This window comes from Ascidiella aspersa, chromosome 7 (genome assembly GCF_963924565.1).
Source record: "Ascidiella aspersa chromosome 7, kaAscAspe10.2, whole genome shotgun sequence".
In the NCBI taxonomy this organism is placed as follows: Eukaryota; Metazoa; Chordata; class Ascidiacea; order Phlebobranchia; family Ascidiidae; genus Ascidiella; species Ascidiella aspersa.
In genome coordinates this window covers 113,133-131,861 of record NC_139453.1, presented here as the reverse complement: position 1 = coordinate 131,861, position 18,729 = coordinate 113,133, and the positions used below count along the sequence as shown (strand labels likewise).

General features: G+C 36.9%; 1 protein-coding gene across 1 annotated transcript; it reads left to right on the top strand.

Moving 5' to 3' along the window:
• The first annotated feature begins 188 nt into the window (after positions 1 to 188).
• LOC146137135 (coiled-coil domain-containing protein 81-like) lies at positions 189 to 16,379 on the top strand. Its single transcript, XM_083394310.1, has 17 exons — positions 189 to 404; positions 558 to 776; positions 850 to 947; positions 1,015 to 1,173; positions 2,238 to 2,326; positions 2,971 to 3,035; positions 4,774 to 4,915; positions 8,598 to 8,734; positions 8,908 to 9,188; positions 10,281 to 10,388; positions 10,735 to 10,818; positions 10,988 to 11,073; positions 11,306 to 11,384; positions 13,957 to 14,081; positions 14,486 to 14,587; positions 15,026 to 15,193; positions 15,823 to 16,379. Exons 1-17 carry the CDS (start codon positions 338 to 340, stop codon positions 15,917 to 15,919), a joined length of 2,106 nt encoding a protein of 701 aa, XP_083250436.1. The 5' UTR covers positions 189 to 337; the 3' UTR covers positions 15,920 to 16,379.
• The last annotated feature ends 2,350 nt before the right edge of the window (positions 16,380 to 18,729 follow it).

Sequence of the window (18,729 nt, the reverse complement as noted above, 5' to 3'; positions counted from 1 at the left end):
AATTTTGTAAATCAAAAATTAACTATTAGCTTTACTTTGCTTTATTAGTAATTTTAAATTATTGTTGTAAGAATCCCTATAAAAAATAAATAAAAATACGCATGAATAATTTTTAAAGGGCCAATTAAAGGGCGTCTAGCCTTGTAACCATTGGCAACAGTTTGGCTGATCGACGAATTTCCCGCAACTTAAAGAGAATATTTTTCCAAAGTTAACCTCTCTGAAGTACTTTATAACATACAACTAAAAACAAGAAAATATACAACCAACAAAATAAAGTCATGATTATATGATTCGATAGCTGAAAACTTATTGAAGCACCAAAATACCGGAAGCAATGCATAGCTTAGTTTCCGAAGCCAGGAAAAACCGTTTCTCTGCAATACCAAATCTTTCAGAAGAAGGTGAGCTAGAAATGTGCTGACTTTAAATCAATATATATTTTATACGTCACACATACGTAGATAATAAATTAGTTTTGGTAGTCAGCCAATGTCTAAACTAAATACAGTTTTGTTTCAAAATACTTGGATCCTATCTTTAAAAAATATTTTTAGATATCATCAGTGTTTGGGAAAATGTTGCTGAATTTATCGAAATTCAGATGTGTGGACAAAAGGGTGTACATGTACCTAACTTGGGAACATTTACTTTTACCCATAAAAAGATGGACATTGGAAATAACAAATTCATTTTAATCCAAAGACCTGTGTTTGTTTTGTCTGAAAAGTTTGCCCAAACTCATGCACTGTATTACACTAAACACCACACAACTGGTAAGTTGTGATTGTTTGTTTAGTTGTTGGAATGTAATAAAAAGAATTAACAATACTTTTATTTGGCTTCAAGGTGAGATTCCAGTTGTTCAACTTAACTTTACTGCTCTGGCCGTTGAAAGCCCTTTTGACAGAGATACGGTTGAAACATGTGTAAGGGAAGTTTTACAGGTAATTAAACAATTATTTCGATTTATTTAAATAAAAACGAAAATTAAATTAAAATTAAACTATTAAGGCATTGTCCCGAGCTGTTGCAAATCAACAAAATGTTGAATTCCTGTTTCGTGGAATCGGAGTTTTGGGAATTAAAGACTCAAAAGTTAAAATGAAGTTCTTTAAAGATTTTTTAAACTGCATGGATGGATCAGGAAACTTAGTCAAAGTTTTGGAAAATGTAAGTGATTTATATAGTATTGCTTACCCACAATATTTTTCAGCCTATGTGATATTAGTATTTTCATCACATGAAAACAAATCTGTTTTTTACCAAAATAAAAAAAACATAACATCTAGGTCTAGTTTAAACTAATGGTACACAAATGTATTATTTAATTATATTTTATCTTTTTTCTGCTATGCTTAATTCAAGTAGATTATGTCAGGGTAATTAACAATGTTTGAAGAGCATGAAAAATTGAATATGTAGTAATATATATATAGTGATAAACAATAAAAGAGAAAACAACAGTTGAGGTCAACAGGAAACACTAGAAATCATTTTTTCATTTCAAAGTATTTCTATGATTATTTTATATTTTTGAGTGATTTTCAGAGCATTATCATTTGAAACAGTTTTCTTTACCAGTATCATCATTTATTTTCAAAGGAATTATTCTCTGGTTCAGCTCTTAGTGAGGTTTCAAAACACAGCGGAAAGTTATTTTTTAAACGAGCCAAGGTACGTCGAAGCAAAGCAGGAGTTCAGAAATTATTAAGAGTTTAGATTTGGAATATCCCATACTTGGAATTTTGTAATAATTCCCGTAGGCGGTATTTTGGACACAAAGTTTTTCTAAACTAAATGACTGTTTTAGTTTTCTCCAAAGTAAAATAGATAAAATAAAAAAAGTTTGAAGGCATTTTTCCCAGTTATTAGGCAAAATTTATTTTTTAGCATTAGTAAGTTTAGTTTGCTCCAGTTGTAACCTTACTTTTTGTGATTATTTTATGGTAATATTTCTGTGTTTGATTGCTACTAATCATGGCTTAAAGTTCTGTAATAATTTAGATCGCCGCTGATCGCCGCTCATATCAATCTTGTTACGGACGAGTAGCGTATCGGCACCAATCTGATATAATCACACATCCTTATTACGAAAAGTTCAGCTGGCAACTTTTTGTTGCAGATTAAATTTAGCTAAAGAAATAAAGTTTCAGTTGCAGAGTTCCATAGAAATCAGTTTTTTGTTATGTTCTGTCAACATCACTAGAAACCTGTTAAAGTTATTTTTTCTGTAGCGACCAGGTACGGCTGATTCTGTGATGTCCAACCAGACAACTCTGAGTGCTCAACGCAGACCAGGAACCAACACCATTACCCTTCCCAAGTAAGACACACTTATCTTATTTGTATTACAAACATAATTGTTGCAGCTAAAACAGGACCATTCTGTGCCATTGGGTTGTGTGTTTATCAGTAGTTCTATTGGTAATACTGACAGGGTTGTCCAATGGAAATACTTAATGAGCTTTTTTAGTGAATGTACTGCTGCTGCCAGGCATGATATTAATTATAAAGAGGGTTCTTCCGACAATTATTCATTCTGTGACGACGTTTTGATTACCGATTCGGGTAATCTTCTTCACAAAACGTCGGCACAGAATAAATATTTGTCAGAAGAGCTTTTTCAGATTGGGTAATTTGACACTGAAGAATGTTTCTGTTGAAATGTCAGACTCCTCAGTGTGGCGGTTGTCATTTAAGTATTACTAAAGAGTATTTAAACATAAAAATGTATTGTGCCAAACACTATGCTCTGTACAGCGACATTTATTACAAAAAGCACAAAACTGTCTTTGGTTCATGTGAGATGTGTTAGCCTGACAATTAGGTTGAATTTATTGCAAATAGGTTTTGTAGTTTAACCCCCAATAAACATCACAAAACAAATTTAGAGTATATTGATTGATGTTTATAGTAACACCAGTTGGTTTCCCCCTCAGTTTAATTTGGCGGCCATGTTTTGTCCAGGTTGAACGGATCGAGCAACCTTCTTCCGCCGATAACTGAACACGCGTTGGAGGAAGGCGATGGGGGTAAGTGGGTTAAGGGGCTTTGGGTCTTTGTCTCATTTGGGGGGGGGGGGAGCGCTGAACGCACTTTTTACACGCGGCAAAATGTTTATATATTTGAAGCAGGGTTCGCCAACCCACGGACCGGATCCGGCCCGCCGCCTCTTTGACAAACTAGACTGTAGGTGCGAAAAATGTTCGCGCTTCGCTCAATGATCTTTCTGCGTCTGATTTGTTTACATTTTGATGCTTTCTTTTGAGCTATATGAGCGCTTCTTTAGCGTTGCGCCGTGGAAGGCTGACAAATTGGTAGCGGACGAAGGGAAGACGTATATTGGACATATATTTTTTAACATTTTTTTATTTTTTTTATTTTCGGCACCAGGGGCGTATCCAGAAATTTAAAAAGGGGGGGACCCGAATTTTCAACTTGGGGAATTCCCCGTTTTTCCGTCTGACGTTAATGACGTCATAAATAATACCGCTTAGTGTGCAATCGTTAACTTCAGTAAATCGAAAACAAGACCGTGAAATATATGTGATTGATTTTGGTAGATCCATGTACGGGACCACGCTAAATTACAAGCACGTCTTTCGCCACCTGCAATACTAAACGAAGATCGTTTTCCCGGGTGTTATTCGACTAGCACAACATAAAAACGCCAATTCAATAGTTCTAAAATCAGTGTTTTTAACCTTTTTAAGTGAGGGCACACCTGACGAGCGAAGCGAGCGCGATTTTTTGGTATAAGGGCATTTCTTTTAATTTTATAGCGCAAGTTTGCCCGCGACGCACTTGGCAGCCCTCCACGGCGCAACGGTAAAGCAGCGCTGATCTAGTTCAAAAGATAGCATTAAAATGTAAACAAAACGGATGCAGAAAAGTCATTTCGCGCGAAAAATTTTTCGCACTTACGTAGTTAAAATAGTCGAAAAGTATATGAATTGGTAAACTGCGAGAAACATCAGCACCGCCTAACTCGACGTTATAAGCGAGAAAAGGCGGAGACCGCTTGATTTATAGTTGTTAATTGTCGAACACACAATCAGCCAACCTGAACAAATAACGAAATACGAGAGAAAAAATATCCCGCGTTTACGGTCGACCAAACAAGAAACGAAAAACGGCGTTTTGCGCTCGATCTTCGTTTTGCATTAGCTTAAGACGCGTGAGTCGTGACCCAATTACATTAAAAAACACGCAGCTTCGGACGGTGAGTTTAAACGTTGACAAAAACGAACAAAAAAACGATATTGTCACTCACGAAAGGGGGGGGGTCCGAACCCCCAATCCCCCCCTATTTAAAAAAATCGATCTGCCCCTGGTTAAAGCGGTTTAAACTTCAGCCTGTCCAGGGTCGCGGTAGGTCAGGGGTCACCAAACTTTTTTCATTAAGGGCAAGATTACTGTTAGGATTTTCGGATAAAAAAATGTTGAACCTTGATTAACTTGATTATTGTTAAGAAGAAAATATAAATAACTTTGGAATAAAACCTGTAGAGGGCCTTTACAAAAGTCTTACAGTTGAAAATGTCATCAATAGTTTTTACTTACAACCCAAAACATTCTAACTGCATTTTTATCTTCAATATGGAAGTATGCCGCGGGCCTTGGTTGGTGGTCCCTGCATTCGAAAGTACGCGACAATAAAAGTTCTACTAGGATCCCACTGTTTTACCTTTGATATATTTATGCACACACCAGCTTGGCTTAAGAAAACATTTCTACAAAGCTGAACAACTTTTTGAAATATTTCCCCAGAAAAGATCCCCCTTCCCCCAACTCGCCCCAGCAACAGAGAAGTGGTTCACCCTCACCCCGTTGTGGGCGTCAATTTCACCCCCGAGGAACTCAACGACGCCATGCCGTCCCGAGAGGGGGTCAGAGGATCCCCCGTAAGGAAGTAAGTATAGCTCCTTGTGTTTATAAACCCACAAGCTCCAGTCAAGTGCGTACAACTGCGATCTGCTCCTTAAGAAGTCGTACATACATCCGAATTTAATTTGTTTGTTTTTTCCGATTTAAGGAACTCCATCCATCCCACAAGCGCCATTGCATACTGTGGCAGTGTGGCGTGTTGCGCCGTGTGGCTCATAAGCTCTTTTAAGTACAATTTATTTATATTAAAACTATAATTGCTGTTATTTCAAGCAATATGCAAACCTTTTGTATATGCATAACATAATGAGTCAGGAATCCTTTCAAATTTAAAGTTCACCAAATTGAAACCGTGTTATTCGCTTGTTTCGCGCTCGTGGCCCCAAATATCCCTTTGTGGCCCCGGGTTGACCCCCCTCAGCTAAACAGGCGTGAAACGATTTTCTTGACTTGCAAGTGATTTACTTGGTTATGACGTAATAGAAGGTTGACAATGGCGTCGCCCTCAAGTTGGAATTAACGAGTCGCGAATAAATCAGCAGCCGATTGTTTGCGAACAAACACAACTATTGTTACCGATACTTTGTGTTCTAACAATGGAAAACAATGGAAGCGCGACGTAAAACAAACATAAAATGCAATTGTAAGTTGTTTTGTTAAAATCAGGCTTGGGTAAATAAAAATTGTTTATCTTTTTAAATTTAAACGAAAATTAAAACTTTTTGGTTTTTCTGTATTATTTTTTTTCGTTTTTTAATAAAATTGCCTTTTTCAATTAAAATATAATTTGTTCGCACACCAAGATTTTTAGAGTTTATTATTTACCTTTGTTGCTTAAAACTTCCCACCAATAAAAAACTGAAAAGCGCAAAGTGGCGGGTTCATTAAAATAGAAATAATATCCAAGTTAGGGTTGTTTTTTTACACAATTCGTCGAACTAGCTAATCACGATTTTCCAGTTGTCCAAGTCTACTTTATTTGTTCGGAAAACAACTAACTGCCTCATTGCATTATGAAAAGCAGGATGAAAGTAGTAAAAAGTTATGGTGTTTTTAACTACGACATTTGGGTGAATTTTTTAGCTAAAAAACAACAAAGAGGCGTTTAAGCTTCCTGGAAAGGCCTTGAATTAAAGCAACTCAATTAACTTTCGTGTCCCGGTCGAGCACTGAATTGCGAATACAGGGAAAAAAAAACTGTGGTTCACTGTCTGCAAAATTTCATTCCAGAAATATTAGCTGTTTCTTTATAGGCGACCCGATCGATGGACGTCTGTGATTGATAAAAATAACTTTCCCAATGACTTCCCGCCTGCTTTCGCGTCGTATTGTGACTTTACGCGTGTGGCATTGTTACGTCATGGGCTGTAAATTGATTGCTGACGTTTTAAGGGCGGAGCGCAGTTTGAAGTCTGGCTTCTTGCTGTTTTATCACCCTTCGCTCTTGGTTGAATCAATGATGACATTTTTTTCAAAATACAACCAACATTTACAGAAATGTTAAGCGATTTTTCATTTTGCTAATTGGTTGTTTAAGTACATTTAGGTTTCATTAAAGCAAATAGAAGTATCTTTTGTGTTAAATCAGCAAAATTTTTTGGCCTTCTAATCGGTACAACAATTTTTGTTTCACTTTTTCGTTTGCTTTTTTACTTTTTAATTTTTCAGTCAAAAAAAATACGATTTTTAGCCGAAAAATCTGTTTTGTCGGCCAAAAATCTTTTCCCCTCAAATCCATTTTTTCTCATAATTTTATTTTTCTCTTGAATATTTCATTCAACTGGTTTAATAAGGTTATGAAGAATGTCTGTTCAAACATTGTGCGTTATTTGTGAAGCTCTTGACTCTTTGTCTGCGATATGAGCCAAGAGCATCTCAGTAAACAAGAACCTCTCAAATATAAGACAAATCTCGCTTCAACAAATAAACCGGGAAATTCTCACTTCTGTGTCGAGCCTAGCTAATCATTAGACAACTCATCCCATTGTGAGCTAACAAGAGCTTTTATTACCCCCGAAATGACGGGTTTACGGCCTCGGTTGCTATGGTAACCGTGGACGCTATGTTTCGCGCCAATAGGCAATTTGTTAGTTGCGATTTGGCGGGGAATGTATTGCACGGTATTGGTCGGTGGGAAAAAGGTTCAGTTAATGTTAGGTTTAGTTGCGTATTGTCGTGATACTTTGAGTTCTCCACCAGAGGAAAGTCGTATAACAGTTCAGAACCTCGCGACATCGCGTCGTCGTTTGATTTGCTTGGGTCGCCCACTGCAGTAGTTTTATATGGCTGAGATTATTTGGAATGGGTTTAGGCGAAATTTCTCCAAAATTCATGAGAATTACGAAAGCAATAGGAAGGCATGGCTGATATTATTTAAATTGGAGTTGATTTATCCAGTTTGTCTTGTGTTTTGTTCATTTAAAAACACTGTCGTACAATGCAGTTTTCAGTTATAAGAAAAGAGAAAGCTTTTAAAAGAATTCAGTTATTTTTAAGTTATTTTTAAGTTAGTTATTAATTTACCAGACTAGAATATTTGAAGTATTTTTTTAAATTCCAAAAATTAAAAGCAAAAAAAAATATCTGTTTTAAGCCAGTTGTTAATTGAATATACATTATCATTGTTTCTAAATTTCAAAGTTCAACGTTTTTTTTTGTTTTTTTTTTATGAAATAGGCTTCATAAAAAAATAGGTTTTTGTTCAAACGAGCGTTAATTTTCCAAAATAGGAAGATTACAATTTTAGAAGCAACAGGTGTGAGACATCAGTTCTACAAGGCATCACATCAATTTTTCAGTAGGAATTAGGCAATAACTAGTAGGTATTATGACGACATACAAGTGGGACAATACGTCGCTTCCGGTTATTAAGCGCGGTAAGTCGCGCGATGATTATCTCCGGTGGAGGTCTGTCCCTGATGCCCCCTACGCAATGTTCCCCTCACTATACGACCTAAGGTAAATGCTGCAGCTGCCAACAAACCAGTTACTTCAGCCAGGCAGGGCTGAGGTGTCGGACTCGGGACTCGAGTAAAATTATTTAAAACTACCCGAGTTCGACGTGCGCATGCGATACCGAATTTAGAAACTGGTATGGCCGCCAACTGTAAATTGTTGAGGTTGAATAGCAAATTGTAGATGTTTTCTAATCATGCGTTGTGAGTAGATGAATTACCCCTTTAAGTGGATTGCTGAATATCCACCTTATATAGCCACGAAAATGGGTGAATACACAGGCTGTAACTTCGGGTCTGAACAAGTTCCAACTCGCTTGTAACGCAGGCTTTCAGTTTATGACGTCAAGTTATGTTAAAAAAATTAATTAGAGCACACATGCAATTCACAAATTCGATGAGGATTACAATTTGTCGCATTTTGCTCTAATGCGTTGAATAATAATACACCAGGAATTATCTATAGTTGGCCAGTCTATAATTTCAAAGCCCCAATATTCTTCATCAGTCAAAAACGTGTTTTTAAAGTATTCCTATGTTGCCGAATAACCGGGATTATAAAGAAATTTCCCGGGATTCGGGATTGTTATTTCGCGGGAAATCCCGGGAAATTCCCGTCGAAACATTCCCGGAGAGGAACCACTCAATGTGGATGCTTGTTGGGATATTTATTCTCCCTCTAACAAACCTTCTCACGTCATGACCTCCCGTTGTTAGTTCGCAGCAACTTATTCCCCACTTTTATTTCCGCAGGATGTCGAGCCCCCCCAGCATGGGCCTGCGACCCCCGGCCACCCCCAGGGGCGTCGAGCAGACCAAAGCCACGGAGACCACCTGCCCCAACGCCCCAACACCTGCGGCGCAAGAGAGCGCAAAGCAGGGAGGTGCAGGTGAAATTGAAAAGGCTTTAATAAACTCCGAGCACTTGACATGGCGTTCTTAACCTGCCAGTGAAAAATATATATGTCTTTACAACAGAGAATAAAAAATATGAAATGGAAATAACGAAGGTAAAAGCATATTTATGTATGACCTTGCTTTTTTACCCATTTTTTTGTTTTAGGTGGAGTTGATGATGACATAGCCCCCCTGCAGACCCCCGAACCCCCCAAAACTCGTCTGATGTCACGACGTACGTCATCAACTCGTAGTGAGGGGAGTTGCATGTCCCCCCTGCACCACCACAGGGCGGGTCAGGAGTTGTGCTACCTTTGCATGCAGAGGTCCATGAGAAACGTCCCTGTGTCCTTCGAGGAGGAAAGGAGAAGAAAGGAGCACGAGCAGGATTCGCTCCTCCAACAATATCAACAGATGAAAGACCAGGAAGCAATACTACTCGAGCAGGTATCAATCTAGCTCTTCTATTTTCACTAAGCTTTTTTTAGGGGGGGGCAGGTAACATTTCTTCTTTCTAAGATAATTGTCCGTTGTTTTCTTCTATTTATTTCACCGGTTTCTCCCAAGAGCCTCATTGCTTTAAGTTAAACATCAGGTTCATTATCTTGGTTTCATTGTTTCGATGTTCTGTATAAACAATACACACAGTAGACGTCATAAATGCCAATGGTTACAGTAAGGAATAAAAACATTAGTAAAGAACATAGTTAATATTATTTTCTTCTTTCCTTACCAAGTGACTGATAAGTTCAAGACAAGTGTATCTTTAGCGGGATATTCCACGGCTTCAGGGTTATTTAGCAGCCTGAGGTTCTCGGTGTGTTTGTGCCGATCTGTATGTACAAAAGAGGCGTGGTTTAAGGAAAAAAGTAGGAATGGCGTCACAAAGTTAGATGAAGGATGAGAAGGTCATCTCACTAGAGCAGATGCCGCAGCCACCAGCTGTTTATAAATATGGCCGATTAACTGTCACGAACAAAATGAAGGGCGTGAAATAAAGAATATATTTGGATTATGAAAAAATAGTAATAATATACCGTCACGCTCATAACCAAATTGCCTAAGTCATTTTTAATAATTTTTAGAGTTTTTTTTAAGTCACTCCTTGTTACCATCCCCATCCACAGAAAAAGTGCTTGGGTCATTTTTTTGCACAAGCGCATGCGAAATGACCTAAAAATGAAGCATTTTTTCTATGGATGGGATGGTAACAAGGAGTGACTTAGGAAAAAACTCCGAAAATCATAAAAAAATGACTTAGGAAATTTGGTGACGATATGACAAACACTGCAGCAAGATTTATGAAATAAATGAAAATTTAATCAAAATTTAGTTTTGAATTGCATCCGACATCGTTTTAAATCTATTTTACCTTTATTTGGGAATTATGCCTTGGGCCGACAAAATTACCCCCGCCATAGTTTAGTAAGCATTAAAACAAGTAAACTTTAGTAAATCGTAAGCATTTAAATATGTTTCTTAAGCGACTAACTGAAGTGGTATACCTGTGCACTTCTCTAATCCAACGTTTTGTTGCAGGCCAACCAGAACGGGATACGCCAGTCAAACCAGAAGGTTGCTGCTTTCAACCTCGGAGTTGCAGAATGCCTTCGTGAGAATAAAGGAAAGAGACAGACCGACTTCGTGGTGAGCAGTTGATTGTTTGTCTTGCTCAAGAACTGATAAGGTGGCACCGTTCGCCGATGAGTTGTATTATATTGTAGAAAATAAGTGTTCCAAAAAGTTTGTCAAAATCAATGAATTTATCTTTCAACATTCCGCCTAATTTCCAGATTTCTAATTAGACAAAAACTGCTTAATGCAAAAAATTGTAATGCAATGTTAAACTTCTAAATATCCAACCAACTTTCTGTAATATTTTAGAAATTTGTTTTGTCCCTTTGTTTGAACTCAACCAGTTTATTGTTTATATGCAAATTAACCGGGACAGCCTGGCTCATAGAAATCTTACGCGTACTTTTGTCGTCCATAGAAATCTTACGTGTTCCAAAACCGACCTTTGACCCCGCTGAGGTTTTACAAGCAGGAAGAATACAGCAAGGCGCTCGAGAGCCAGGTGATTGTTGCGTCATAACTATCTGGTATTGCGTCATGCCAGAAGATGGTATTGTTTATTTTTTAGCAAATTGCGACAAAACACTTTTTAGTATCTCCTCATACTCAAGTCAACAATTTAGTGCATCTTTATTTTTAAAGTCTAATATTCAATTTCTGCTTGTTTCAAGGTCAAATTGCGCAAGGTCCGCGACAAAAACGACAGAAACGATCGTGAGTTCCAAGAAAGATTGGAACAAATCCAATTGGCCGAGGAGTAAGTATGACGTCACAATAAACTTGTGACGTTGCGTAAACAACGCGTGTTTCGTAATTTAGTTTTTTCCTGCTACCTTGTTAAGTTGAATTAAATACAACAGAAAAGATTAAAAATAATCGATCGAAACCGGGCTTGTTGTAGATTATTTGCGATAAAAGCGACGTCAGAATTCACCAAATTTAATTGGTCACTTAAATACCATGTTTTAAAACTTGTTGTGTATTTTTAGCTTGGCGGCGCAGAGGGAACATTATCTTCGCGCAAAGTCCGACCAGATCTCTCAATACCAGCGAGCTCTCTCCGCCCAGGTGATTATCATTATCACTTCTTCTTATAAGTTCCCAGCGCTAAGCTGCTTTTTAATAAGCGGCCCCAATTTAAATAGAATGAAATCATAAATTACATTGCGGCCCCATATTTTCAGATAGGTACACAAATATTTCAAATAATGCTGAAACTAAGTAACACTAAGAAATATGCGTAAACTATACAAATTCTAGATAACTGTGGCTATGTGCACCAAAATGATTTATTTTAGAAAGTTTTATTTAAATTGATTTTGAATTTAGCACACGAACGAACACAAAAATTTCAATATGTTTTCAATAGTAAATTGCATTTAGCGTGGTGGTTACGCCTGCCTAGAATTAACCAGTTTCTGGAAACGCGGCTCCACTTTGCATAAGCATAATCGCCAAGCTCTACTACTTGCAAGCGATTTACGATATTTCGTTCTTAATATTCTCAATAACCGGAATTTTGGTGAACACAGCCACGTGACGAAAGAGTAGTTAACTCACAAAATTGGACAGAGTTGGGTAAGTTTAAAGTCAAAAAGTAGATACTTATTTGCTGAAATCTTTGTAACCTACCAGCTCTTAAGAGTTAAAACACCTATTTTTATCTAGAATAAACACAAGCTTATTTTTGCTATGTAGTCAGTCACGTTTATTAGTCTGACGTAATTGTAAAGAAAACAAAATATATAAATCGTACTAAAACAGCTGAAGTTTGGTGAGTTATGGCGACCCCGGAAAAATTTTAGGCGACCCCACTCTGGGTCACGATCACGACCCACAGGTTGGAGACCAATGGCTTAGTGGATCGTTGTTTATATTTATTATAAGAATGTTGTTTCAATTGTTATTAAACATCCATCTTATACCCAATGACAAATATAAAATTCTTTAAAGTTTAACTTACTAGAATACTAATTAAAAGAGGACCCCTTGTTTTTTCAGAATAAAAGGTGTTAATGGAGAAATATAGTTATTTTTTGGTGTAAATCACAACTGTCGCAAAATCCTTTTGCCCAAGTCATAAGTGGTTAAGGTTACTTGAGGTTACGGAGAGTTGAGTAACCGGAGGTTAATGTAAATTAAAGCTATATATACTTAAGATTATCTATAGTTTGTTAAAATTGAGGTTGAGGTTAGATAAAGTTAACCTTATCTGAGGTTAGTTAATGTTACTGCAGAAATTAGTTGAAACTGAGGTTGCCTGGGATTTTTTTAAGTGCGGTTACTTGAGGTTAGTTAAAGTTTAAAGTTAAGGTTACTTCAGGTCATATTTTCAGTCGAGTTTATTTTCACCCAGATTCAGGTGCGCAAGAAGTTGAACAGTCCAGTAGATGGCAGTAGCAAGCGCCACCTGAGGATGCCGAAAGCTCAACTTTTGAATCCGTTCGAATCTAAGGGAAAGGGGAGTTCCAGCACGGTAGTTCCCCCGATGCATAGCCAAATAGATAAAAAAATGGACAAGATTTATTTTAGCTTTTAAAGATGAGATTACTATTAAAGGAGCTATATTTCAGTCTTTTCAAATTAGATTTGAATTTGAACTAGAATCACTTTTAATGAACTCACAATTATCTTAGCTTTGTTATAATTTGTTCCTACACGATTTTAAATGACAAATATTTCTGTGATTCTATTGACGCTTCTGCAACATAGTTCATGCTTTTCTTAGTGAAAGATCACCTACATTCTTTCCGGCCAAAGATTAGTTTTATTTCGGAACAATATATGAAGATCCAGTTCTCGTTCGTAAATTTTCTAAAAAAAAACTGCAGACACCATGTGGGGTTAGAATAAACGGGTTGAACTGTCGCTGTGTTTGCGAACTTTAAACAACTTTAAATCAAAAAGTCATTCATTCTTTAAGGAAAGAGCAAACTGTGACTTTCATACCGGTTTACCATAACTTAAGTTTTTTTATTTCGGGTGTTTTGTTTGTGGGATGAAAACTTTACAGACACTTGTCACACTTTTTGTTATTTCGGCATGAAATATAATCTAGATGCAACAGAAGTGGTTAAAAGTTGCCATGTTTTACACCAAACAAGACAAACAAACCCAGGTGTAAAATCTCCTAAGACTGGGTCCCATAGTTGAAAACCTTTGATAAACTGGAGATTTTACTCTTTTTGTATTTCGATCACAATCCTTATCCTATTATTCCAAGTTAAGGTTTAAGTTAGTTCTTTACAAGTTGCTTGTTTCCAGTTTTCTGGGCTTGGAAACTACTAATGAATTTTGACACTATTTTTATTTTAAACAAACACAGCTGATAAAAATTGTTATTGGCATTTTACAAAACCAGTAACAAACGTTACAGAGCCCGCTCAAAAATACGAATTGCTGCTTTTGTTACAAAAGTGGGCTGTGTTGTGAGAGATTGTTCGAGAAGTTAGATCACAATTATTAGACCCAAGCACTAACAGCTGATTATCTGCACTAATTAACTGTGTTTTAAAACCTTTGGGTAAATTTAAAAGACTGCTTCAACCACTTGATTAAAACCTTAAAAACAATGGCTATCACATTCCATTGTTTGCCGACAACCACTTCTCTGTGACGTAACACTGTCTCATTATGACAGGTGAAACGCAAGCCCCTGCCCCTCCCCAAAGCGGAACCGGACTCGAAGGAGCCGATCTTCGGGCGTTTTGACGCAACAAACGAAAAGTTGCTCGAACAAAGGGAGAGAGCTCGCGCGCTGCTCAGGTGAAACACTTGTTTGTTACGTCACAGTGCTTTCTGTGATGGAAATAATGGAGAAGAAGCGGATCACTTCTGTAGAAAAGGAACTATATTTTTTTATAAAGGGCCAAAAAGCTTTGCGTCGAATTTATTTATTTGCTTTATTGCCGTTAAACGAATGAAACAAAAAAAACAATTTAACAAAACTATGGTAAGTTTCAACAAATTGTCGTTCAGTTGAAATTTCAACAAACCTTTTTTGCATCGTACAACCAATTCGTGAACGCGCTGTTAAAGACCTTTAACCTTGTAAAGCAGACTACCGACATTGCCCCATTTGTTCGTGAGGTTGTGACCCTCGCTTTATGCCAGTGTTGTAGTGCCACCGCCACCTAGCGGTTGCTAATTGATGGCTTTTTGTCCACTAGGAGTCAACTTGACATGGTTTCTGAGAAGAAGAAAAGTACGATCCTCCAACATCTGAGCAAACAGAAGGATGAGAGTGAAATGCTGGACAGGACTAAGAAGGAGTGAGTTACCCGGGGTCACATGAGGCCGCTTTTGCACAATAGTCTAATCAAATTGCGCAACATTTTTTGGCACAATTTCACTCTATTGCGCAACAATTTTATTCTATTGCGCAACAATTTTTTTCTATTGCGCAACCGTTTTATTCTATTGCGCAACCGTTTTATTCTATTTAGCAAAAATTTCACTCGCGCAACAATCGTATTCTAAAGCAGCAATTTCTAATTTAAATATATATTAGTTTAAAAATAATATTTAGAAAATCAAAAATGACTGAATTCCCTAAAGTGAAGTAACATTAAGCTGAATAATATTGTTGAAATTAATTTATCTGCTCCTATTTAGTCCAACATTGTTATCGGATCGACGGCCGATACCTGTCTCCAAATTATCGGGTAAAGTAGGTACTTTCCCGGCGCGTTTAACCGGTGATTCCCCAGGTTGATCGAGGACCGGATCGGGAGCCACATGCGCAGTTTCGAAATGCGCAAGTCGTTGGAGGGTAACTGGCAGCGCCACCACGTGGACAAGATGCACCGGGATCACGAAGAGAAATCGAGGATGAGGACTCCGGGGATGTTGCTCCTTCAGCAAACCGACAAGTACAAGTGAGTGTGGGGCTTGTGGGGTGTTTGGGGCTTGTGGGGTGTTTGGGGCTTGTGGGGTGTTTGGAGCTTGTGGGGTGTTTGGGGCTTGTGGGGTGTTTGGGGCTTGTGGGGTGTTTGGGGCTTGTGGGGTGTTTGGAGCTTGTGGGGTGTTTGGGGCTTGTGGGGTGTTTGGGGCTTGTGGGGTGTTTGGGGCTTGTGGGGTGTTTGGGGCTTGTGGGGTGTTTGGGGCTTGTGGGGTGTTTGGGGATTTTGAGGTGCAGTAAAATGCATTTTTATTTGGCAAATTCCATTAACTGCAAAAGGATAAGAGTAAATGTAAATTAACCATAGTTGATGCAGTAGTTTAATATGCTTAAATTTAATAAGATTGTTTAGGAACAACATTTCTTTAAACTTATTTCCGAACTTACCACCAAGATAAAGCTCATATTAATTAATTTCGCAATGATTTATAATAATGTATTATGTTTTTGTCACTTACAAAAATTCAGTGAAAATAATTTCGTCGCCAAATCTCCGCTGAAATATTTACGCTTACTATTTGTGTCGCCGCCAAAAGACGTTGAGGAACACTGGTTTAACTGATGAAACTTAATTTCGTTGGATTAAAGCGCTTATGTTTTGTGCAGACGATGTGGCCAGTGTGAGCGTCGAACCGTGAACTGCGGGGAATCGAACATTTGGAGCGAATCCCGCTACATTCCTGGATCCAGGCTCATGGTTTAGGCACCATTCAACAAACTTAGTGATAATAATATAATAAAGATAATGTGAGAAACAAATGTTTTGTGAATTCTGTGCTTTGTACACTTTGTTCAAATGTGCCATAATTATTTGCAAAGTTTTTTCAAATAAAGTATTTTAGTTGGAAAGAAATGTCGAATACTTATTTTGCACAGTCAAAAATAATCCTTTTAAAAAAGGGGCCTTTTTTGTTTATTTTAGTTTAAATAAATATATTTTATTCTGAAGCACTTTCTGCTTTTCACTGCTGATTAAATTATAAGTAGAATATTTTAGAAAATAAACAACTCACTTGTAAATACACACCCGTTCTTTGTCGTCATGGTTACAGCCTTTTGTGTGTTGATTGTTCCGTCACAAAGCTTTATTTTACAATTGTAGCGCTGTGATGTCATAAGCATTGTGGTTCGAGATTTTATTGTTACAAAGTAAAGGCCCAAGAATTGAATTGTGTTGTCGTCGTTTTTCTTAGTTGCAAGTCACTTTGAAACAACTCATGTCCAAGCCAAGTGCAAAATATAAAATCCGTTAAAGCCTCACATCCATCCAGTCATTTGACAAGTTATAAACTTTTAACTGTAGTCGGACTCGGGAGTTGGGCTAGGGTTATTTTTAACCGACTCCGCAGCCTTGCAACTCTAAAATATTAGATTTGATAGATTAGAGAAATAAGTTTGTAAAATGTTGGAGATAACTGTTATCTGCTCGCCTTGAGCGTTGGAGCAAACGCAATATGCGCCCAGATCAGTTTGAATTGACCTTTGAAGTCACGCGGTAATTACATCAAGCAAGCTCTGGTCTACCACGGGTGGAATTACTGTTGGTCTGGTGTTGAGTATGATATCTACACAACTTGCAATGGAGGAAATACATGCGATGGTGGAACAAGTGTGTTAGCGAAAATAAGTGGACTCTGTACATCTGTCGTGCGAACTTTATCACCCAAAACCAGATTCCTGTTGGATTGTATTAAGTGGTTGCTTATTGTATATTCTTAGTACTTGCTCTCACCGTTAGAGACCGCCGTAGTCTCGCAGTCAAGACCAGAACAGACACTCCTAGTCTCCTCCCTTTTATTCTGTGATCACAAATATGACGTAACGCGACAATATATTGTGAGTGGGGATTTTAAGTTTGAAATAAATTTGTAGTAATTCTGTGTTTCCAGGATAAAACATCGATTTATGTCCTAATGGGAGATCTTGGATGCCAAAACCAAGTACAACAATGTGTATGATCTCTTTTCCTCAATGTTTACTGACTTTCATCAAAATGTAAGTTTTGAAATTTATTCTCATGATCAATCTATATATTAAATATAGCCTTGCTTCAATATTGAGCCTGTCGTATGTTATTGCTTGCTAATCCAGTGGTTCCAAAACTGGATGATGGCCCAGTCGTTGACCACAATGACCATTTTCAGTGAGCCATGAGCTATTTAAAAAACAAATTTACATCTATTTTTGTCTTTTGATTTTTAGTTAAAATCTTGCAGCCAAAACGAACACACACCAACTTATTAAAATATTTCAGCAGCTTATATTTTGTCTTCTGTTATTTTTTTTAAATTGTAGTGAAAATGTTAAATAATCATACAGCATTTGTAGAGTTTTGTAAAGCTTTGTGGCATGTGATGAGCTAAAAACTGTTATAAACTAATTATTTGGGCCACTGAACCCACAACTTTTATTTTCCAAACCCTAAAAGAAAATCTACATATCCAATGTGTACATTAGCCCCAAAATTGACATGATGTTGAAGTAAGTTTTATTAACCAAAGTCATTGTGGAAATCTAACAATTTTTTGTTGAATTGCAAATAGACTTTATCTAGTTTTGACAAAGTTATTTGGTTAGTTACCTTTATTTAGTGCTTTTTGTTATGGTTTTAGACGAGGTTTTCAAATATGTTTTACATTTAGTATCCAATAATATTGTTTATTTAGGGCCTTTTTATTGAACAAAGTATATTTTGCTAGACAAGTAAATATTCCAATAAATATACTGACTTACTATTCTTTATGCCAAGTATCAACAATAAGTAGGGATATTATTAAGCCTATATCAGTAATATTTGGGCATAATATAACTTAACAAAGGTGCTACTTTATGGATAATTTTTTTAAGTTTTGATAATAATTCTTTTGCATAAGTATAAATAACAACTTCAGAAAAAATAGTAGTGTAATTTTGTAAAAATGGGCAGTGTGTATTTGTCATCATTTCAGACCCTTACCATTTGCATTAAAAAAACGCCACAAATTACACTTCGTAACACAATTTAGTAAACATTTGTGTATTTCTATTGTTTTAAATAATTGTGAGGATCTTATTACAAATATCTAGTTATTTTTTTTTTATTACCGATGTTTACTTGGCAGCAAGCCAATTTGCGTTAAACGATTATGTGTGAAGCAACAGCGCCCCGTGCGGATACATTTGGAATGATTTATTGGCCACCAGATGACGCATTTGAGCCGCTTATATTTGTTTTAATTAATCAGAGAAGTGCGACTTGAGATTTGAAGCACGCGACACATTTTCACAACCTATCTCTACTTACCCTAAATGCCGTATTTTGCGTAGGAACTAAAAATAATTAGGAAGAATTAACTTTGTTTTTTAATAATATATTTGTTTTCGATGGACGCCATTTATGTTTAAGTTCCCCAAAACGTTTTTTTTAATTGTTTAAATCGCAAACTTAATGAAATTGGTGCTTTTCCAAAGAACTAACTAGATTTTGGATAAATCATTTTTCAAGATTTTGGATAAATCATTTTTGGATAAAAA

What these genes read in the sequence shown, in the direction of transcription:
- LOC146137135 (XM_083394310.1), top strand. Translation starts at nt 338, where the DNA reads ATGCATAGCTTAGTTTCCGAAGCCAGGAAAAACCGTTTCTCTGCAATA. An exon ending in AACACCATTACCCTTCCCAA is followed by an intron (nt 2,327 to 2,970) that starts GTAAGACACACT and finishes TGTTTTGTCCAG; the next exon opens with GTTGAACGGATCGAGCAACC. An exon ending in CAAATCCAATTGGCCGAGGA is followed by an intron (nt 11,074 to 11,305) that starts GTAAGTATGACG and finishes GTGTATTTTTAG; the next exon opens with CTTGGCGGCGCAGAGGGAAC.